The following is a 21,282-nucleotide window of genomic DNA, read 5'->3' on the forward strand; positions in this document are numbered from 1 at the left end:
TAAAACAGGATGAATCAAATTGTTTTAAATGATGGTGCACTGCTTCTGTTGCGTAGTTTGTTTGCCTCTACAACAAACTCTGCTCTGTGTCTGTAACACTCAGTTTTAAATCATGTTATCTTCTTTAAACTATGTCCAGTCCTAAGGTAGCATGGAGGGTAGTTATTCATTTCACCCTGTGAAGGTGAATGACCCTATGACCCTTTTCCCTCTTCCAGAACTCTTTCCCACCTGACTTTTCTGTTTTCTGGTGGGGAATATTTTCTCTCTCCCTTAGATCCTGTATCTGACATTTCATTTATTTTATTTTTTAGTTTACTTTTAATTTAATTATATATATGTGTGTATATATATGTATTTTATTTTTTTATTATTTTTTAAAATTTATTTACTTATTTTTGGCTGCGTTGGGTCTTTGTTGCTGCATGCGGGCTTTCTTTAGTTGCGGCGAGTGGGTGCTATTCTTCATTGCGGTGCGCGGGCTTCTCATTGCGGTGGCTTCTCTTGTTGCGGAGCACGGGCTCTAGGCGTGTGGGCTTCAGTAGTTGTGGCATGTGGGCTCAGTAGTTGTGGCTCACGGGCTCTAGAGCACAGGCTCAGTAGTTGTGGCGCACAGGCTTTGTTGCTCCGTGGCATGTGGGATCTTCCCGGACCAGGGATCGAACCCATGTCTCCTGCATTGGCAGGCGGATTCTTAACCACTGCGCCACCAGGGAAGTCCCTGTATTTTAAAGATTTAATTTTTTAAAAAAATATATTTATTTTTGGCTGCGTTGGGTCCTTGTTTCTGTGCGCAGGCTTTTTCTATTTGCGGCGAGTGGGGGCCACTCCTTGTTGCGGTGCGCGGCCCTCTCATTGCGGTGGCCTCTCTTGTTGTGGAGCACGGGCTCTAGGTGCCCGGGCTTCAGTAGTTGTGGCACGCGGGCTTAGTAGTTGTGGCTCGCAGGCTTTAGAGTGCAGGCTCAGTAGTTGTGGTGCACAGGCCCACTTGCTATGCGGCATGTCGGACCCTCCTGGACCAGGGATCAAACCCATGTCCCCTGCATTGTTGACAGGCAGATTCTTAACCACTGCGCCACCAGGGAAGTCCCTATTTTTTAATTGAAGTGGTAGGGGTGGTGTTTGTGGGAACTTTTTTTCTCATTGGCTCTAAAAGTGCCTTAACATCATATATATCCTTGGCTTAGAGCTTAGAAGTTTGCTGTGTTTGTAGACACACTTAGAAATGTTAAGCGTGATAAATTGGGGAGCCGCAGAAAGCAAGACTTAACCAAGATTAAATTAACTTATGTTTCCACAGCGTTTTCTCATTTGAACCTCATCCTCCAGCACTCCATAATATGGGTCAAACAGACATCTTTTTTGCCTTTTTTTTTATAGATGATGAGACTGAGGCACATGTTTTTTTCTAACTCGGGTCACTCAGCTGGTTGCTGTGTCAGCTGAGCTAGACCCAGATGAGGCCTCTGATTTGGTCAGCCCTTTTCGCAGTATTCCAGATTGGTGCTAAGCTCTCTAACAATCTGATTTATCTGTGTTTCAGCCATTGAACAAATTTCTCTAACTTCCCAGAGGAGATGGATTATATGGTCATTATATAAACATCTGATTAATTAAACCTGTACTGTGTCTAAATTCAGTAGAAATGGATACAAGCTTTACTTTGAGGGGTACCAAAAGCTCTCCATCAATGCATATTAATGTATCTATAAGTGATTAATACCATTTTTCATCTATAAAAATCAAAGCTTAATTATAAAGGAACTAGCCCTGTGAACAGTTTTCATCTACATGGCCATGTTTTACATGGAACTCGGCTTTAAAGATAATAAGGTTTCTTCACAATTTTTTGTAAGTTTATAGAAATTGGCAGATTTTATTTTAATACGGTTAATACAGAAGTGAGGAGTGTATTTTTATCTTTAAATTACTTTTTAAAAACTTTAACATACACGTTCAACAACTTGATTAAAAGGTATAAGGTTAAGGGTATTCTTGTCCTCCTCCTTTCTCTTACTGTCCTCTGTATATCTCTCCCTGCTTTCTTTCCATTTAAGTTAGAATATAATCCTCCTGTCAGCCTGCCTCCATTCCAGTGATGGGCACGTACATGTAATTCTCATGCCTGGGAGGGAGGTTTTCGTCTTCCTGGGTGACTGACACTTCTCGTCTTCCTTGGGCTCTGATTGAGCATCCTTCCAAACCCACGGTACACCAGAGCCTCTCCTGCCATCCCGCTGCCCTAACCTGCCTCTCGTGTACTTTTGCTCCACTTCAGCCACACCGCGTTACCGTCCGTGCCTCTTCCGGACCTGGAAGCTGCTTACAGCACCAGCGGCAGTCATGTGAGGTGAGGCTCCAGTGGCGCCTGGCACGTGAGGGCTTGTGGTTTGCAGTGTGTGTGTGAGTGAGAGAGAGAGAGAGAGAAGTGGGAGACGAGGGCACTGGTGGCTGGTGTGGGTCGGGCATGGTATAATTCTGACCTCTTGTTCTCCTTCTAAGCCTGATCTACATCTCTCAGATGAACAATCTGAGGTTCAACCTGTGTAACTAAAGTTGTGTGATCAATCCCATTTATGAAAAAAACGTCAAAATCCCTAGCCAGCTCATTGTACCACAAGTCCCCTTAAGATACTGCTCAGTCATTTAGCCGATTTCAGTGCCCGGATGGGATTGATGTCGTCTGAGCACAGTCCCTTTGTTCAGTTCACTAAATGTCTTCTTCCCACAAAAAACCTGTTCCTTTTTACGTTTTTCCTTATTCACTGCATCTTCCTTGTTCGTTATTCCATCACAGTGAAGTGGATTGACCACATTCTCGTCGTTTTTTACATGTATAGACACAGGTGTGTCCAGAAGTGTCAGGAGGACAGGTTTACTGGGAACGTCATTCAGCTCTTGTCTGGATGTTAAGACGAATGTGCCAACATAGAAGGTGAACCCATCCCATGTCGTTCTTCTCTGTCTCTCTCTCCGTGGTGCTAGGCTAGAGCCTCCATTCCCTGCCTTGGTACCAAAGTCTTGCTTGGTAACAGACTCAGCTGTCAGCAAGCTCCTGCTTTCAGCCTCCGAGTTCCCGGTTCCTGGATTTGATGAGCTGGATGGTGTGACAGCCCCGTGCCCCCGACCACAGAGCAGCCCCCCAGAACAGAAAGAGGTAAATTTAAAGTGCCTGTGGGGTCAGGTGGCGGTAGCACCACAGATGATGTGACAGGTACAGATGGGCCCCTGAGTCTCTTTGCTACCACCTTACCTTCAGCTGAGTACGGGAGGTTAGCAAGACACTAAAGGATACCTTGAATCTCTTCTTCCTCGTCGCCTTCCAGACCCTTTTCTCTTGATGACACATTTAACAGTGTTTAGAGAACCGAACCACAGAGCGAGAAGCTTCATGCATTCAGAGACGAGTGAACAATGGTGTGCTTCAGTTTTGCAGTATCTGCTGTCTCCAACAGTTGCAAATTTCCATATTGATAATCTCAGTATCTGAACTGCATGTACAGTAACATAAAGGGGGTGGTTGCTGAAAACGCTGTTGTCAGGAGTGGGGGTGGCGGGGGGTGGGAGCTTTGTCATAAACTACTTCCTGAAGTCATCTGTACACTGAGGAAGCAATGCGATGGGTGTCAGGAAAGGGGACTTCATATATTTAGAATGTCTTACAACCTGACCATCTTTCTTCTTAAAAATAGACTGAGCCGGAGAAGAGGCCAAAGAAGGTCTCACAGATTCGCATCCGGAAAACCATTCCTAAGCCAGACCCTAACCTTACCCCCATGGGCCTTCCTCGACCCAAAAGGTGAGCGCTTTCTCTAACGTGCATGTGTGCACTTTTTTGGAAGTTGGCAGAATATAATGACCTTTTGAATGATCATATACTCTGAGCTTTTGTTATACTTCTAGGAATTTATCCAAAAGAATTCATCGGTACTGTGGCCAGAGATTTGTGTGCAGGGATATTTGAACGCGTTCTCGATCACTTTTCCTGAGCTCTCTATGCCGGGTGCTGTCGCTCTGTGTACACAGTCCCAGTTCATCCTCCAAGGGTGCTGGAAGGTAGGCACAGCCGTCGTCCCCAGGTTTAGGTGACGGTGCCAAGGCTCAGTAGCTGAGAAATCTGTGTTAGGCCTGAGTGTCCCTCATGACAGAACAGGTAGTTCCTGTCTCTCACAGGTCTTACCCGACCCCACAGCCCAGGCTCACAACATTCTGTGCACAAAACTGGGAAGGGACCTACACATCATGAAGGAAAGATGTCTTTTTTTTTTTTTTTTTTCCCCAAGAAAATGCTAGATCCATGTTATGGTCCATAGTATAGCCTTTAAAAATTTGGATTCTAAAGATTTTTATGACAGAGCTGATTGCTAATTCCTATAAAGTGAAGTGGAAAGAAAAAGATTACTAAATTATATATTGGTTGGGCGTGATTCCAAATTGTGTATTTGACATGATTCCAGTTTGGGGATGATGTATATTACACAGATACTATGAAGATATAAACATTTTTAAAAGATCTCCAGAGTTATGTTTTCTTGTGATGGATTTCACTCCTTAATTTCTCATCAGCAAATGGAAGGAAGCCTGTGTCCCTTGATTAACCCAAGGTAAGTTATTTCACCTTCCTGAGCTTCAAGGACTTACCTGTAGAATGTGAGTAAGAATTCCCAACACTTAAGATTGCTGTACAGTCCAGTTGAGAAAAAAATGTGCACTATATCTATTTTATTGCTTCACACAACACAAATGTGATAGTTAACTGTTACTATGATTTACGTTCCACTTTTCCCACGTGGTTCTTATCTTAACGTGTTGTGTTTTTATACTATAGTTCTTTTATTGATCATCCTTCCATGTCTTTTCAAGAGAAATTTTTAAAGTATTTCAGATGTCCTGGGTTGAATAGTACTTTTTACTAGAATGAAATAGGGTTCAGAATCATGGTATTCTCTCTTGAATTTTTGTGTAGATAGAAGTTCTGGAAAACCTTATTAATAAAGATAGGTAGTTGGGAGTGCAAAGAGTTTTAATAGAACAATGACATTCAATCCTTTCAACTTCTGTCAAGTAATATCAAAAAATGACAGAGTGATCTATCATCAAATCATATTTAATGATTTATCACCTAATCTTTTTTGAAAGCAAAGAATCAAACAGTGCTGACTCACTTGGGTTCTGTCACCCAGCCTTTGGAGGCCAGCAGTGGCTCAGTTTATGGGACGTGCACCGAGAAGATCTGACCAGTTTCAGATACCTAAGAATTCTATGTTACTTTCTCACTTAAGGGCACTTTATTTAATCCTATATAATGAAAGGGTTGAAAAATACAAGATCTTCAATAAATCTTTACCTAAGACATCTTGGTAAAATGCTTTTATTACCTCAAATACACTTTTGTATAGACACTTTGAAGGTGCCGATTTAGGGCATTAAATTTATGGAAAATTTTTGAAATACAGCTTACTTGGTGAAGGCAGTTTTTATTATTCAAGCCCATTGGCCAACTCATTCTTACTTCCTAACTTTTCTGCCTTCCAATTATAATATAGTCATCCCTCAGTATCCTCGGGGAATTGGTTCCAGGAGACCCCCCGATACCAAAATCCACAGATGCTCAAGTCTCTTACCTAAAATGACCTGGTACAATGAATACAGCCTCCCCTCCATGTCTGCGGGTATGAAACAGTAAATATGTTAATATTTACCTTCAAGAAAATCATACAGACCATTGAAAAATAAATTATGGTACACTTCTTGTAACGTAGATTTCTAAAAGCCATAAGTCAAAATTAAAGTTATGTATAAGAATTTCCCATTTTTTGAATTTGTAATAAAGCAATGTAATTTATAGCTAAAATAATAAATTGTGAAGTGAGTATGTTAGAAAGCATGATATTGCTTCAGTAAATGTGTATACATGCATGAATACTCATTATTAGACTTTTAGGAACAGTTAAGAATCATGTAAAAAATCAGAAATAAATCCATCAATTTATGTAAATCTCATGATTGCTTCAATATTTAATGTAGGAGAAAAGTGTATCACTGCAAACCAATTGGCATGGCAGCTCATATAATTTTTGTTGTTAACAGGAAGTAGAAGTTATAATATTTTGTAAGATGAATGATTGACTTAAATATTTCCTTATATGATTTGATTAATGTTCTTCTAAGTGATAACAGACTGTGCATGAGAGTTGAGAATAGTTTGAAAAGACATTGTGTACGGTTAAATACATGACCAAGCTATTTTTGGTGTTTGAAGCTCTCTTTTTTTTTTTTTTTTTTTTTTTGCGGTACACGGGCCTCTCACTGCTGTGGCCTCTCTCCCGCTGCCGGAGCACAGGCTCCGGACGTGCGGGCTCAGCAGCCATGGCTCACAGGCCCAGCCGCTCTGTGGCATGTGGGATCCTCCTGGACCGGGGCACGAACCTGCGTCCCCTGCATCGGCAGGCGGACTCTCAACCACTGCACCACCAGGGAAGCCTGAAGCTCTCTTTCTTAAGTAGGCATTGTTTGATGATAGTCAGGAGGTGAGTGAGGCCAAGTCCCTCTGACAGCCCCATTCCACACCATATCTGAAATTAGGCTGAGTCCCCTCTTGCTAAAGCCGCTCTTCTCTTAGCGGAACTGTGTATAAGGTGGGGAAAGACACGTCCAAAACACGTTTACGGTGATTTCATTAATATCTGAGGAGGACCTAGTGAGATCAGTGATTTTATTCAGATACCAAAGTAGAATTCAGGGTGGATAGGGGCTGTTCTAAAAGAATTTGTGAGGGGACTTCCCTGGTGGTCCAGTGGTTAAGACTCTGCGCTTCCACTGCAGAGGGCATGAGTTTGATCCCTGATTGGGGAACTAAGATCCTGCGTGCCGTGTGGTGTGGCCAAAAAAAAAAAAAAAAGAATTTGTGGGAATGGAGACGTTTACATGAGTGTAAGGACACTTCTCAGGTGTGTCACGTGCAGGAGTTTAAAGATCAGGAGATTGATTACCCTAGAGCTGGGTTTCAGTGTGTCTGTGGAAAATCTTCTAGTACACTGGTGTGAGGACCCCTGGTCTAGCAAAACCTTAGGGCTTTTACCTTAGTATCATGTTATTAGTCTAGGTCCAGTCAGGAGATGGAAACCACACAGTATTTTAAACAGGGGAAGTTTAAAGTGTTAAAGTATAACAGGAGAGTAACTGTTAAGGTGTACCGGGAATTCTGAAGGGCATCCTAGGGCCAAGGGAGAAGGGGGCCCTCTCCCCAAGATTGGAGTCTGACTTTGTTGGAGAAGGTGTGGTTGCAGCCCATCGGATAGCCAGGTTGCTAATGCCAGAGCTGGGCGAGCAGGAAACAACAACAGTAGCCTTCCAGGGCTTGAGCTGAGGCTGGAGGGCAGGCACCCGGGGTGTCAGGGTGCTGCTGCAGGTGCGTGGTCTGGGGCATGTGGCGTTTGCTCCAGGAGAGTCACAGGAAACAACCCTCAGGATGTTGGGGTCCCACTATGGGCTTCAGTCCCCGAATGCCCCATCTGTGGTGTGGTGGTCACCAGGTTAGTGCTGCAGGGGCATTGGGGAGGGCTCCACGCTCTGGCTATACAGCTGGGGCAACTGTCCCCATCCAGCCCCGCCCCAGACATCCCAGTACACGTGCACCCATGATGGACCATGTGGCAGCAGCAAGAAGAAAAGCTCCTTTGCTCCTCCAGTGTCCTCCAGTGCCTCCTTCTGCCAAAGCTCAGCACCAACTCACTGTGAAGAAGAAATGCATTAGGAGTCCAAGATGCCATTGTCACAGAGCAGGTACTGAGGGTGCATTCTGAGCTGAGAAGCAGTAATTAGATAACTGGTACATTCCAGTAAACGGTAAAAATTTAAACACATTCACTTGACCAAGAACTGTTCTTTTAGGAAGAGATATGAATAAATGGAAAGGAATGTATTTAACACAGTTATAGAAATAAAGAAGCAAGAATAGCCTGGAAAATTCAGAAAAGGAGTGAAATAAGAGTACTAGTCTTAAGAGATCTTAAAATATATTGTCGTCTCAGTAATTAAGACAGTATGATGCCAGAGCATAAATATACAAATTGGTAAAGCAAAGTCCATAATTAGATACAAATACATAGAGAAATTTAATATGTGACAAAGGTGTCCCCTCCAATCAGTGGTGAAAAGATGGACTATTCAGTAAAATGCTACTGGGACAGCTGGATGGCCATTCTAGGAGTAATAAAGCTGGGGGACTTCCCTGGTGGTCCAGTGGGTAAGACTGTGCGCTTCCACTGCAGGTGACACAGGTTTGATCCCTGGTCCAGGAACTAGATCCTGCATGCCGCAACTAAGAGTCCATATGCCCCAACTAAGACCTGGCGCGACCAAAATTAATAAATAAATAAATATTAAAAAGAAGAAGAAAGCTGGATCTCTACCTTAGACCTTTCATCAGAATATCTTCCAAATAAAATCAGACTTAAATGTAAACAAATGAAGCCGTAAGAATAATTGAAGAAACTGTAGGAAATGGTTAAGTATAACACAAAATTCAGAGCCATAAAGTAAAAACCTGAAAAATATGTCATAAAAATCTATCACTTCTGCTGGGAAAAAAAGAAACCAACTATAAACAAAGTCAAAACACAAACTCTTAATTAACTAGATAGGAAGAATCCTCTCACAGTGTATACATATATCAGGTCATCACAATGTACACTTGAAATGTCTTACAGTTCTGTGTGTCAGTTACACCTCAGTAAAGCAGCATCTAAATGAAAAATTTTAAACAGCTTTATTGAGAAATAGTACACATACTGTGTAATTCCGTGTGTTTTAGTATACTGGCAAAAAACGATACTAATCCCATACAGGATCAATAAAAAGAATTTCATACCTAACTTCAGAAAGAAGTTAAGTATGAAAACTTCAGACTTCCAAAGACAAAGAGATAACCTTAAAAGAAGCCAGGGAACCTTATAAATGTATACATCAAAATCTTCAAAATAATAGCAAATGGAATCCAGCAACGTATTAAAAAATGATTATACATGTGACCAAGTGGGATTTATGCCAGGAATGCAAGGTTAGTTGAACACAGGAAATTAATCAGTGGAGTATACCGCATTAATAGAATAAAGGGGGGAAAGCACATGATTATCTCATTAGATGCAGAAAAGGCATTGGACAAAATCCAACACACTTTCATGATAAAAACACTCCATGAACTTCAGAATAAATAAGAGGGACTTCCCTGGTGGTCCAGTGGCTAAGACTCCGAGCTCCCAATGCAGGGGGCCTGGGTTCGATCCCTGGTCAGGGAACTAGATCCCACATGCTGTAACTAAGAGTTCGCATGCCCCAGCGAGGATCCCACACATAGCAGCGAAGATCCCACGTGCTGCAACTAAGACCTGGTGCAGCCAAATTAATATTTTTTAAAAAAGGAGAGAGAGAGAGAAGTAAGAACTTCCTCAAATGAATAAAGGGCATCTACCAGAAAACCCGAAGCAGAAATCCTACTTAATTGTAAAAGACTGAAAGATGTCCCCTAAGATCAGAAACAAGACAAGGATATTCAGTCTAGCCATTTCTATTTAACATTCTGCTAGAGGTTCTAGACAGGGCAATTAAGCAAGAAAATGAGATAGCACTCAGAAAGGAAGTAAAACTATCTTTTCAGTATCTTGTATATAGAAAACCCTAAAGAATCCACTATTAGAGCTAGTGAATGAATTCAGCAAGTTTGTAGGATATAAGATCAAGATACAAGAAAAAGAAAAATAATTGTATTTCTGTACATTAGCAATGAGCAATCTGAAAATGAAATTAAGAAAACAGTTCCATTTACTGTAGCATCAAAAAAAAAAAAACCTAGGGATGAATTTAACAAACGAAGTGTAAGGCTTGTTCAGTAAACACTACAAACTACCAACTACTGTTGAAAGAAATTAAAGATCTGAATAAATGGAAAGACATCCATTCATAGATTGGGCTACTTAATGCTGTCAAGAAGTTAGTACTACCCAAGGCAACCTACAGCTTACTGCAATCGTAATATAAAATGTCGACTACCTTTTTTTGCAGAAATTGACAAGCTGATCCTAAAAATCCTGAAAATACAAGTGGCCCAGAATAGGCAAAACAACCTTGAAAAAGAGGAACAAAGTGGAAGACTCACACTAACCCATTTCAAAACTTACTACATGCACAGTTAAAAATAATTGAGGGCTTCCCTGGTGGCGCAGCAGCTGAGAGTCCGCCTGCCGATTCAGGGGACACGGGTTCGTGCCCTGGTCCGGGAAGATCCTACATGCCACGGAGCGGCTAGGCCCGTGAGCCATTGCCGCTGAGCCTGCGCATCCGGAGCCTGTGCTCCGCAGCGGGAGAGGCCACAACAGTGAGAGGTCTGCGTACCGCAAAAACTAAAATATAAATAGTAATAATAATTGAAATTGTTTTGTATATTTTACCACAGTGAAAAAAAAAAAACACAAACTTAGTACAAAGCTTCAGTAATCAAAACAGTGTGGTGATGTGTAAGGATTGACATAAAACCAACGGAGGGGACTTCCCTGGTGGCGCAGTGGTTAAGAATCTGCCTACCAATGCAGGGGACACAGGTTCGAGCCCTGGTCCAGGAAGATCCCCCATGCCGCTGAGCAACTAAGCCCATGCACCACAACTACTAAGCCTTCACTCTAGAGCCCGAGAGCCACAACTGCTGAGCCCGCGTGCCACAACTACTGAAGCCCGCGTGCCTAGAGCCCATGCTCCACAACAAGAGAGGCCCACGCACTGCAACGAAGCCTGCGCGCAGCAACGAATACCCAACGCAGCCAAAAATAAACGAAATAAAATAAATTTATTTTTAAAAAATGGAATAGGGAATTCCCTGACGCTCCAGTGGTTAGGGTCTCCATGCTTTCACTGCCGAGGGCCCGGGTTCAATCCCTGTTTGGGAAACTAAGATCCCATAAGCCAAGCCATGTGGTGTAGCCAAAAAAATAAAAAGTAAACCAATGGAATGGAAGCGTTTGGTGGTTTCTTATAAAACTAATCATACTCATACCATACGATCCAGCAATCATTCTTGGTATTAACCAAATGAGTTGAAAACTTATATTCATATAAAAACCTGCACAGAAATATTTACAGCAGGTTAATTCATAATTGCTAGAATTTGCAAGCAACCAAGATGTCCTTCAGTAGGTGAATGGATACTAAATCATGGTACATCCAGACAATGGAATATTATTCAATGCTAAAAAGAAATGAGCTCTTAAGCCATGAAGAGGACATGGAGAAACCTTACTGAAATACTACTAAGTGAAAAGCCAGTCTGAATAAGCTACATACTGTATGATTCCAGCTATGTGACATTCTGGAAAAAGGCAAAACTATGGACACTGTCAATGAATCAATAGTTGCCATGGAATAGGGAGGAGGGAAGGAGGAATAGGCGAGTACAGTAATTTTTAGGGCAGTGAAAATGATTCTGAATGATACTGTAATAGTAGATACATGTCATCATACATTTCTCCAAACCCACAGAATGTGCAACACTAAGAGTGAACCCTAATGTAAACCATCGACTGTGGGTGATTATGATGTGTCATTGCAGGTTCATCAGTTGTGACAAATGTTCCACTCTGGTGCAGGCTGTTGATAATAGGGGTTGCTGTGCTTAGTAGGGGAGTTGCAGGGGCTTCCAGGCAGGGTATTTATGAGAACTCTGTCCACTCAGTTTTGCTATGAACAAAAACTGCTCTAAATAAGTCTTTTTTGTTTTGTTTTGTTTTTTTATGATAACAGATAACCCACAGAATCAGAAAAAGTGTTTGCAAGTCATATATCTGATAGGGCTCTAGTATGCACAATATATAAAGACTTCTTACAACTCAACAACAAAGTGACAGCAATGCAATTTTTTAAAGTAGGCAAAGATTCTGAACAGGCATTTCTCCAAAGAAGATGCAGACGAATGGCCAAAAAATTTTGCTCAGCATCATTAGTCATTAGGGAACTGCAAATCAAAACCACAAGATGGCTCTCACCACTAGGATGGCAGTAATTTTTTTACAAATAAAAACAACAAAATAAGTGTTTGCATTGAGGATGGGTAGAAATTGGAACCTTCATACATTGCTTGTGGGAATCTAAAATAGTGTAGCCACTGTGGGAAATAGTTTGGCAGTTCCTCAGAATGTTAGAGTTACTATATCACTACTTCTAGGTATATGTCCAAGGGGAATTGAAAACATGTTCATACAGAATCTTGTACATGAATGTTCATAGCAATATTCTTCATAACAGCTAAAAAGTAAAAACAATCCAAATGTCCATCAGTTGATGAATAGATTAAGAAAAGGTGGTCTATCCATAGAATGTTAAAATGAAGTACTGAGACATGCTACACCATGAATGAACCGTGGAAACAGTGTGCTAAGTGAGAGAAGACCGACTCCAAAGAGCACATACTGTATGATACCATTTGTATGAAGTGTCCAGAATAGGCAGAACCATAGGGGCAGAAAGTAGATACGTGGTTGCCAGGTGCTGGGGTAGGAGAGGGTGGGTGTGACTGCTCGTTGGTCCAGGGTTTCTTCTGTGGGTTGTGAAAATGTTCTGGAATTAGTGGTGATGAATCACATTGTGCCTCTACGGAAATCCACTGAACCGTAACTTTAAAGGGTGAATTTTAGGGCCACCATCACCTGGCTGTGAGGAGAGCCTATAGGTGCTCCAGCACAGGATCAGGGGCGCTGCACCCACTGACCACCAGGCCCCGCCACATCTTTCCAGGAGCCAGATCTGCCACGGCATGAGCACAGCAATGTGCTTTGGGGGTCACAGTGGCATGGTCCTCACAGGAGACCCCTGGGACCAGGGCTTGACCCCCGAGCGAGCCCCTCAGAGCCTCAGTTTTGTCAATACTAGAATAGCACAGCCTTGCTTCAGAATTGTGTCAAGATGCTTCTTTACCAGGGGGAAATCAAGTCGTAAAAACAGATCAAGAGGCGGAGGGAGCAAGGAACCACCAGACAGAAGATGCTCGAGCGTAGACTCTTGCCAGAGCCACTCTGGGCAAAGTGGCATCTGCACAGGAAGTGTCTACTTTTGAGGACATCTACACATCCCACCACCTCCAGTGAGTGAAGCCCCTCTGAGGAAGGCAAAGCTTGTTGAGAGCCTAGGAATCCCAGAAGCTGAACTTGGCGCTTCAGCAGTCACCTCAGCTCAGAAACTGGACATGGGTGCACACTACCCTGATTTGCTCGTCAGAATGACTGTCAGAAGCCTAATCTTTCACTTTCCAACTACCCATCCGACATCCTTAATCTAACGTAGCTATTGCTGTCGTTAAGAAGCAAAGTAACAGTTGTTTGTTGGAAATCCCTGTGAAAAATCGTATCCATGCTATTATTTATGTATTTTTTCCACAAGTATGTTCTTTGCTGAATTGGAATTGAACCAAACTGAACCTCAATTAAGATTTTCAAAAAGCCGGGAAAGAAACTAAAGCACAATGCTGAAAAGTTTATTGCTGTGCTGTTCAGTCACTCCTTAACTTATCTGAAAAAGGTTTAAAGCACAGAAACTTTATAATAATTTGCTCTTTTGTAATAAAGGTATTGTGCTGTCTGAAAATAAGTTTCTACTAAGAGTGGTGGCCTGAAGGTTGAAGCTATTATCTTCTACATAGTACCAAAAACTAAGAGTGAACAAACAGATTGAGCACACTCATAAAAATAAATAATAGGGTGGCTTCCCTGGTGGCGCAGTGGTTGAGAGTCCACCTGCCGATGCAGGGGACACGGGTTCGTGCCCCGGTCCGGGAAGATCCCACATGCCGCGGAGCAGCTAGGCCCGTGAGCCATGGCCGCTGAGCCTGCGCGGCCGGAGCCTGTGCTCCGTAACGGGAGAGGCCACGACAGTGAGAGGCCTGTGCACTGCAAAATAAATAAATAAATGAATGAATGAATAAATTGGTGAATTTTATGATATGTGAACCAGGGCTCCTTGAAGACTGGCTACAGGTCTAGGGCAGGAAATGCATGAGTATAGACTGTCTTGTGCCAGAAAGTGATGAGCTCTCAAGAGGCGACTGGGGTCATGTTGGAGAGACACAGGAACCAGTTTGAAGAGACTCTCAACTGCCACAGATGAGACTGTCTGAGCATCAAAAGGAATAATAACTGCAGTAGATTGAAGCACATGAGATATGTTTCAGTCCAATAGTTCATAATGAATGAGTTCACAACTCTGGCTGTATTTGGATGATAATAGGGAAACAATTCATTGTTTTGTAAACTGGTAAATAAAGGGAAAGAACCAAGCATACAACCCACTTTTCCTGTGCAAATGGTACGTCAGGGTTACCAAAGCATGGATGAGCATGAAGTTTTCTTTAGATGGAAGAATTCTCCCAGAAGAATGATAGACTGTCACCGTGTACAATCCTAAAGAACTAATAAATATATTCAATGTTTATCAGTGGCTGGCTGCTAATACACAAAAAGGGTGACAGCTGGGTATCACGTCCCTCGTGATGGACACCTAGAAGTCTATCAGAAAACCCAGAACACCTAAATCTGATCATACCTCTCTATTTAATTACCAGTCCATAGGAAATACCTGTAGTATTTTCCATATGTTTGGGTCAGAGGCGCATGTTAAATGACATCAGTGGGATGTAATCAAGAAAATCTAGACTGGGGAAGCCACAGACTAAATGACCTGATTTCTTACACAAAAATTTACAAAATAAAAAGGCAAAATAGGACACTACTAACATAAATTGGGACAGTATTGATCAGACTTAGAGGTTCCAGGGATTTTGTGTTGTTTGAGAGAAGGGTTTATAAGTTAAATATGCTCATTAAAATTTTTGCCAACCACTAAAAGAACAGAATATGTATAAATTTCAAGCCAGGAGAGGAGAATATGAAAAGAGCAGTCAATTAAGCAGAAGAAACATTGAAAAAGTAGGACGAGAAGAAGCTGTAAACTAAGATAATAGGTACAAATCCAGTTATATCCCTCCAAGTAAGTATAACTGGACCAAATCTCACAAAGTTGAAGATTGATGCCCTGGAAAAGAAGATCCCTTACTCATTGTTCTCATGAGACACATCTAGGACTCGTCTTTTACTCTTGGAAAGTAAAAGAATGGAAAACATAGAGTTGGGAAACCAATCTTGTCTCTCTTACGAGACCATGAAGAATTTATTTTTTTCTCTTTTCAGGTTAAAGAAAAAGGAGTTTAGTTTAGAAGAAATATATACCAACAAGAATTATAAATCTCCTCCTGCAAACAGGTAAGTACCTATGAGCAGGAAATAATAGATTGGGGGGCTTCCGAAATGATCGATGTAAATCTCCAATCCTTGTGCTTTGGAAGGGGTTTTATGTTCAGTTCTTCCAATACCGGCGTCTTGAAAATAACTAGAATTGGTATTTTTAGTTCCCAGCACTTGAATTGGGGTCAGTGGTAGGATGGGAAAGAGATGTGTGTCAGGTTAGGTAGTCTCCTTTTCGTTTGTACTTGGTTTTTAGCAAATATGCCGGCTGTCTTCAGGACCAATAAGCACTGATCTTCAGATATGACTCCAAACCCAAGTACAGAAGGCATTTCACTTGGCTACCTTTGCGTCTAAATCAGTTCAAGTCATTGAACATTTATTAAATTCCTGTAGCGTCCAGGATGTAGCAGGAGAGTTTTATCCTAGAGATAAAACTCTGAGGCATTGATATAAGACTATTCATTACAGCATTGCTAAATAATAGGAAAGGATTGGAAACAACTTAAAATATCCATTAATAGGGTTCTCATTAAATTATAGTCCATCCTTGTAATGGGATACACTGCATAGCCATTTAAAAGAATGAATCAGATACCTGTGTACCCAGCTGGGGCAATCTTAAACGTTATTGATAGGTCAGAGTGGCACAATGCATAGGCCAGTGCATATAGTTTGCTGCCATTTGAGTAAAGAAGAAACCATAGATGCTGTGGATCAGCAAACTACAGGCCGGGTCCAACCAGCAACCCGTTTTCTTTCTTTCTTTTTTTCCAGCCCTGTGAGCTAAGAATGGTTTTTATTCTTTTAAAGGGTTGTTTAAAAAACAAAAAAGAATATATAGCAGAGACTTGTGCGCCTCGTTAATTTTAAGATGTTTACTACCTGGCCCTTTACCCAAAAGGGCTGACCTCTGATGATACATGCTTACCTATGCACATCTGTACGTTGAGTGACTTTGGGAGGATACACAAAACACTGTTGCTGCTGTTGCCGGGGTGGGGAGTGGGGGGGGGGTTCATCTTACTTTTATTCTTTACCCTCCTGTCCAGTTTAAATTTCTTCACTATGTTGCTTGTACTACATATTCATAGATATATGTGTTTTGTCATCAAAAAATAGCTGCAGACCAGAGGAAAGAGCTGTCAGGAGCAGTTAGCCTTTAGCGCCCATTGACTGGGAGGGTTGGTGGCCCCCAGGGTGAGCATGTTGGTGACTCTGTTTTGTGCTCCACCCTTAGGTGTTTAGAGACCATCTTTGAGGAACCTAAGGAACGGAATGGTACGCTCATCTCAATCAGCCAACAGAAGAGGAAGCGAGTTCTGGAGTTTCAGGATTTCACAGTCCCACGAAAGAGGAGGGCTCGCGGTAAGGTCAAGGTGGCAGGCAGCTTTACCCGGGCCCAGAAGGCGGCGCTGCAGAGTCAAGAGCTGGATGCTCTGTTGATACAGAAACTGATGGAACTGGAGACCTTCTTTGCCAAGGAAGAGGAGGAGCAGCAGCGGTCATCCGGTTGTTGAGAAGCGATTCAGGTGGGGGGGTCTCAACTTTAGACTTTCCCGGCCTCCTTGGAAGAGGTTGCCTAATTTTGCCCTACTGCCCAAACCACTCAAAATGCAGACTATGGATTTTTACCTATTTCAAGGTGCAGCCTTTTTAGGAACTGGTAAAAGAGGGTCCTCTAACTTGTACTGCTGAGTATAGAACCTCAGGAACGCTCCCTTTCTCCTGGAAATGGTCCTGAATGATGTCGGCCTCCTCCCCACACTCTCTGCCATCCACGGAGGAGGACACCACATACCTTCAGTAACACTAGGTTTCCAAGGACTCACAGCATTTGCACGTCCATGTGAAAGTTCCGCGTTGTTTACGGTGGTGCTAGACCAAGGTTATTTAGACATGTGGCCTAGGGAGGGGGACCTGGCGTCCTGTCCCATGTCTCACCGGCTCATTTCAGTAGTTGAGGAAAGATGAGCTGCTGTGTTTTCTAATCCTTTGAGCCCATCTGTCCAGAACCAGGTTGTGTGTGTGTGTGTGTGTGTGTGTGTGTGTGAGTGAGTGTGAGTGTGTGTGTGTGTGTGTGTGGCTTTTCCCCATCATTTTCTCCCCTCTGTGACTGTGGGTCACTAGTGCCAGAGGAGCCCGTCCAGGCCCCATTCGAAGTAAGTTGCACTTTTTAATGTGGTAGTGTTGATTATTTTCATTTGTTTTATTTCCCTTTTTTTGTTTTAATTATTGCTGCATGTTTGGAGCCTTTAAATGTGATTTTAAAGCAGTTTTTTAAGACATCAAGGAGAAAGACAGTACACGTCTTCAGAACACATGACAGGCATTTGACCTGGTTTGTCGGTGTGTGGTGTGGGGCGGCCGAGAGCCGTTTTCCCGTTGACGTGTTCAGGCAGCCCCTTCCCCGCCTCCAGCTCCTAGTGCGACTCATTTCTCATCTGGGTTCTCATTCTTGCTTAAGTAGTTGTATTTATTTTAATGACGGAAGTAAGAGCAGGTCTCTCCCCCAGTCATTTAAAAAGTTGGAAGCTTGGGTGTGGTCTTAGTGGGTTTCATCTGAAGTGGTGGTCCATGACAGAGGCATCCACGATGGCTCAGGTGGTGATTAAGCCAACCCAGAGCGTTTGCAGCTGCCAGAGCAGCCCGCTCCCTAGTGGGGAGGAGGACAGTCTGGGGTCACGAAGTTCCATGGCCAGCCCTCTTGGAGGGCAGCTCACTGTACTTTGGGCTCCTGCGTCAGACCTACTGTAAGTTTGGTAGAATGCCAGACAAAGGTCTCTGGGTTTCTCCGTTTCTGCCTGCAGCAGTCTGTGGACAGAGGACCAGAAGCGTGCTGTGTGAGGCCACAAGCCCGGAAGTTTCATTCCTTTCCCACTTAAGGCCTATGTGCCCTTGCCTTGCTTCCCCTCCTCCCCTTCCCTTGTGTTTTATCTTTTCTCTCTCTCTCTCTCTCTCTCTCAAAACAAGAGTGCAGAGAATTAACATTCCTTGGCTGGTGAGTGGGATGCTAAGCCCAGCCTCAGGACATTGGTCACCTCTCCCATCCTCCCAGGAGCCACTGCCGTGGAGCAGCGCCAATGGGAACTGTCAAAGCTCCAGAGACATTTTCGAGTCAGTCTGTGAGAGGAGTGAGTGGTGCCGTCCTGGATCATGTCTCCTGGGTCCCTTTGGTTTCCCTGTCTGTCAGGGGATGGGAGGATGGGGTGGGGGTGGGGGTTTCTATGTGCCTTTCCTTTGCAGGTTGACAGTCTGTGCCACACTGGAGCAGAAAAACTGACAGTGCGAGAAAAACGAAGTGCCACGTCTGTCTTGTAGGTCCAATGCCTCAGACAGAGCATTTAGTAAGTGAAATACACACCTGGTGATCCATGGAGGCTTCTAAGGCCACAGCCACGTAGCATTAGAGGGGAGCCTGGCTTCCGCACCAGCTCTGAACAGTGCAAACCAGATGCTGCCATCGTGCATTCGCTTTGCCCAGACTGTGTAGACACGACCTGTGTTTCCCCTCAGTACCTCTCCCTTCCTGGGACAGGGTCCTTAGACACAAATGCTTCTCTCTGTTTTTTTGCTTAAGGGAGTGAGATGAATTTGTGCCCTTGTACAAACGTTTTTAGGAATCTCCTGCTGCACAGCTTGCAAACTCCCAGCAAATCTACAGAGCCCTGTTTGCCAGCTCCATTGCCAGTGTAGATGGGTCTGCAACGTGGCAAGCGTGGCAGACTGAAGTTGACGTGGGTGCAGCTGTGGCATCACCAACATTACGGAGATACAATTTCAAGTTTGCCCGTTGCAGGAGTGGCACTTGTCAGGGCCCGGAGCAATGATTTGGAACATTGGCGTTTGGAATGGGGGCTTGGGGGAAGTGGAGACCTGGGTTCCTTCCTTGTCCTGGGAACATAGGAAGAAGCTCTGCTGAGGCCAACCCTCTCCTTGTAATTCTTGGCGTGCATCTGGCCGAGGCCCTTCCTCATTCCAAAGTTAAGAAGGGGCCCCCACTGCAAACTTGAAATTGCGTACCTGAAGTTGCCACATCGTGTTCTAGCCGTGCTCAGCCATACCTGTCTTAACATCCATTTTTACCATTGGCCTAGCCAGCTGCAGTGCTGTCTGTGGTCCTCGGAGCCAGCCACCTGCCCATAGCTACAGGAGGTCTGGTTCTGGGGTGGGACTTGGTACAGTTTCTGAGTATGGGGACTCAGTGTCTTACCACCCAAAGACACTTAGTGTTTTTAATATGGGAAAGAGAGGAGAAATCTCAGGTCCAATCAGGGTTCTGCACGTCAGCTTTTCACTGAAACTTTCAACTATAGTGTTTTCCATCTGTCAGTTTATAGCTATATTTGCCCCCCCACCTTCCCCCTCCTCTTTTCTTTTGGTTTCATTTCTCTATTACTTTAAATGTACCTCATCACCTGTTCAAGCAGATTATGTCCACTTTTTTTTACTGACCTTATTCTAAGAGCTACAGCTGAGGGAGGTACAGTGGAGAGACATACAGCGTTTGCCTTACTCGGAGCCTGAAGAGCTCAGAAACTCATGCTGTGAATCCTGAAACAGCGCTCCTCCAAGAGCTGTGAAAAACATGATGCTTTGTCACAACTTTGCCTGAAAGGGTCTTTTGCGCGAGTGCCAGAGCCAACCTGAGGTAGATTCCAGATCCCACCCTCTGGGCATGATCCTACCCCTGTGGCTGGTTCCCTGTCTGCCAGGCTAAGGGCTGCACAGAGTGCAGGACTGGGGCTGCCGGTCCAAGGCTTGGTGCGGCCTGATGGAATGCAGAGGCAGTGCTCCGTCTCCAGGCTGGGATTTCATCTCATAATCAATGTACATCAAGATCCGCGAAAGACAAACTTTTAGACGGTGGTACTTTTCTCCCATTCCCTGGGGGCAGAGTATGCAGTTGGTGCTTTCTTTAATTCCCTTGTGTTTTGTTTCTGTAAGCTTCCCTCACCCCGGTATCATGGAAAGGACCTCTGAAACACCACATCATGGGTGGCTGTATCCAAAGTCTTTAAGTAGTTGGCCAGAGGTGCGGAGTATCCTTTCCTGGATTCATGCGAGGGAAGGGCTCCTTGCCACGACTGAACTTCCTGTATAAAAAGCTGGCCCGGAAGAAGGCTTGATTTACTGAAATCAAAGTTTAGTACTATTATCTAGCCACAAATTGATCAGCAAAGGCTATTTATTTTTATTGTGAAGTGAGGGCCCCCACATAGCCTGCCATCTAGCACAGCACTCTCTCAGATTGGATGTTTGTTCATTGTGTGTCTCCACGAGCCCCTCTCTGGTGCTGAATCGGATTTTAATTCTTGGCAAGAGGCCTCAGCATCATTTCCTTGGGCTGGTCTAGGCCAGTAAATAGCTGCCTGAAGTGTTTGTATATTATCATGGTCAATAGTTCAGTGAAATTTGTACATTTTTGGTAACATTGGCATACATGATGCCCCTGCAGTTCCTTTTCTGTTTGGTAGTTTGTGACTCTAAAATTCCCACTGTTATGTGTGTTAATTTATGAAAATAAAAAGGAATTTTTTTTGGAAAACCTTTCAAATAACTCTCAAGGCTGTTACTTTATTCTTATGGCTTCATAATAAGTTAAAATTCTACCTGTAATATCATGAGGTTGCTGTTGTTGGTTTTTAATAAAACATTCCAAAGTTATATATATAATCCCAGAAGCATTTTCTCTTCCAAAGTGGTCACCATTTTCTGAGGACGGCGCTGTGCTCAGAACATGTGTAGAGCTCCACCTCTGGGTGGCCTTCCAAGACTGTCGTGGAGCTTTTAAAATTTACTCAGGTGGCAGATCATCTCTTGGGAGGGACTTTAGTATTTGGAAATGCCAAGACTCACTCAAATGAGTCACACCCAATTAAGTTAGGTAGGGATGCCGAGCCAGTATTCTAGGTGTGATTTTTGAATAGTGTTTATTTTCTCGCATGGCTGAGAAATGAAAAAGCAATAATAAATTCAGGTCAATGGGGCTTCCCTGCTGGCG

General features: G+C 43.4%; 1 protein-coding gene across 5 annotated transcripts in view; it reads left to right on the forward strand.

Moving 5' to 3' along the window:
* Window positions 1-20,936, forward strand: part of PRR14L (proline rich 14 like) — a 57,182-nt gene extending 36,246 nt beyond the window's left edge. For 3 of the 5 annotated variants that reach the window (XM_060310241.1, XM_030860894.2, XM_030860898.2), the window contains 5 exons: window positions 2,279-2,350; window positions 2,986-3,157; window positions 3,693-3,799; window positions 15,225-15,296; window positions 16,519-20,936. In XM_060310241.1, the coding sequence (XP_060166224.1) occupies window positions 2,279-2,350; window positions 2,986-3,157; window positions 3,693-3,799; window positions 15,225-15,296; window positions 16,519-16,798 (703 nt within the window). In that variant the 3' untranslated portion in view covers window positions 16,799-20,936. Of the gene's footprint in view, window positions 1-2,278; window positions 2,351-2,985; window positions 3,158-3,692; window positions 3,800-3,903; window positions 4,059-15,224; window positions 15,297-16,518 lie in introns of those variants that run through there. The other 2 variants (XR_004040472.2, XM_060310240.1) reach the window with 2 other exon arrangements.
* The last annotated feature ends 346 nt before the right edge of the window (window positions 20,937-21,282 follow it).

This window comes from Globicephala melas, chromosome 13, assembly GCF_963455315.2.
Source record: "Globicephala melas chromosome 13, mGloMel1.2, whole genome shotgun sequence".
In the NCBI taxonomy this organism is placed as follows: Eukaryota; Metazoa; Chordata; class Mammalia; order Artiodactyla; family Delphinidae; genus Globicephala; species Globicephala melas.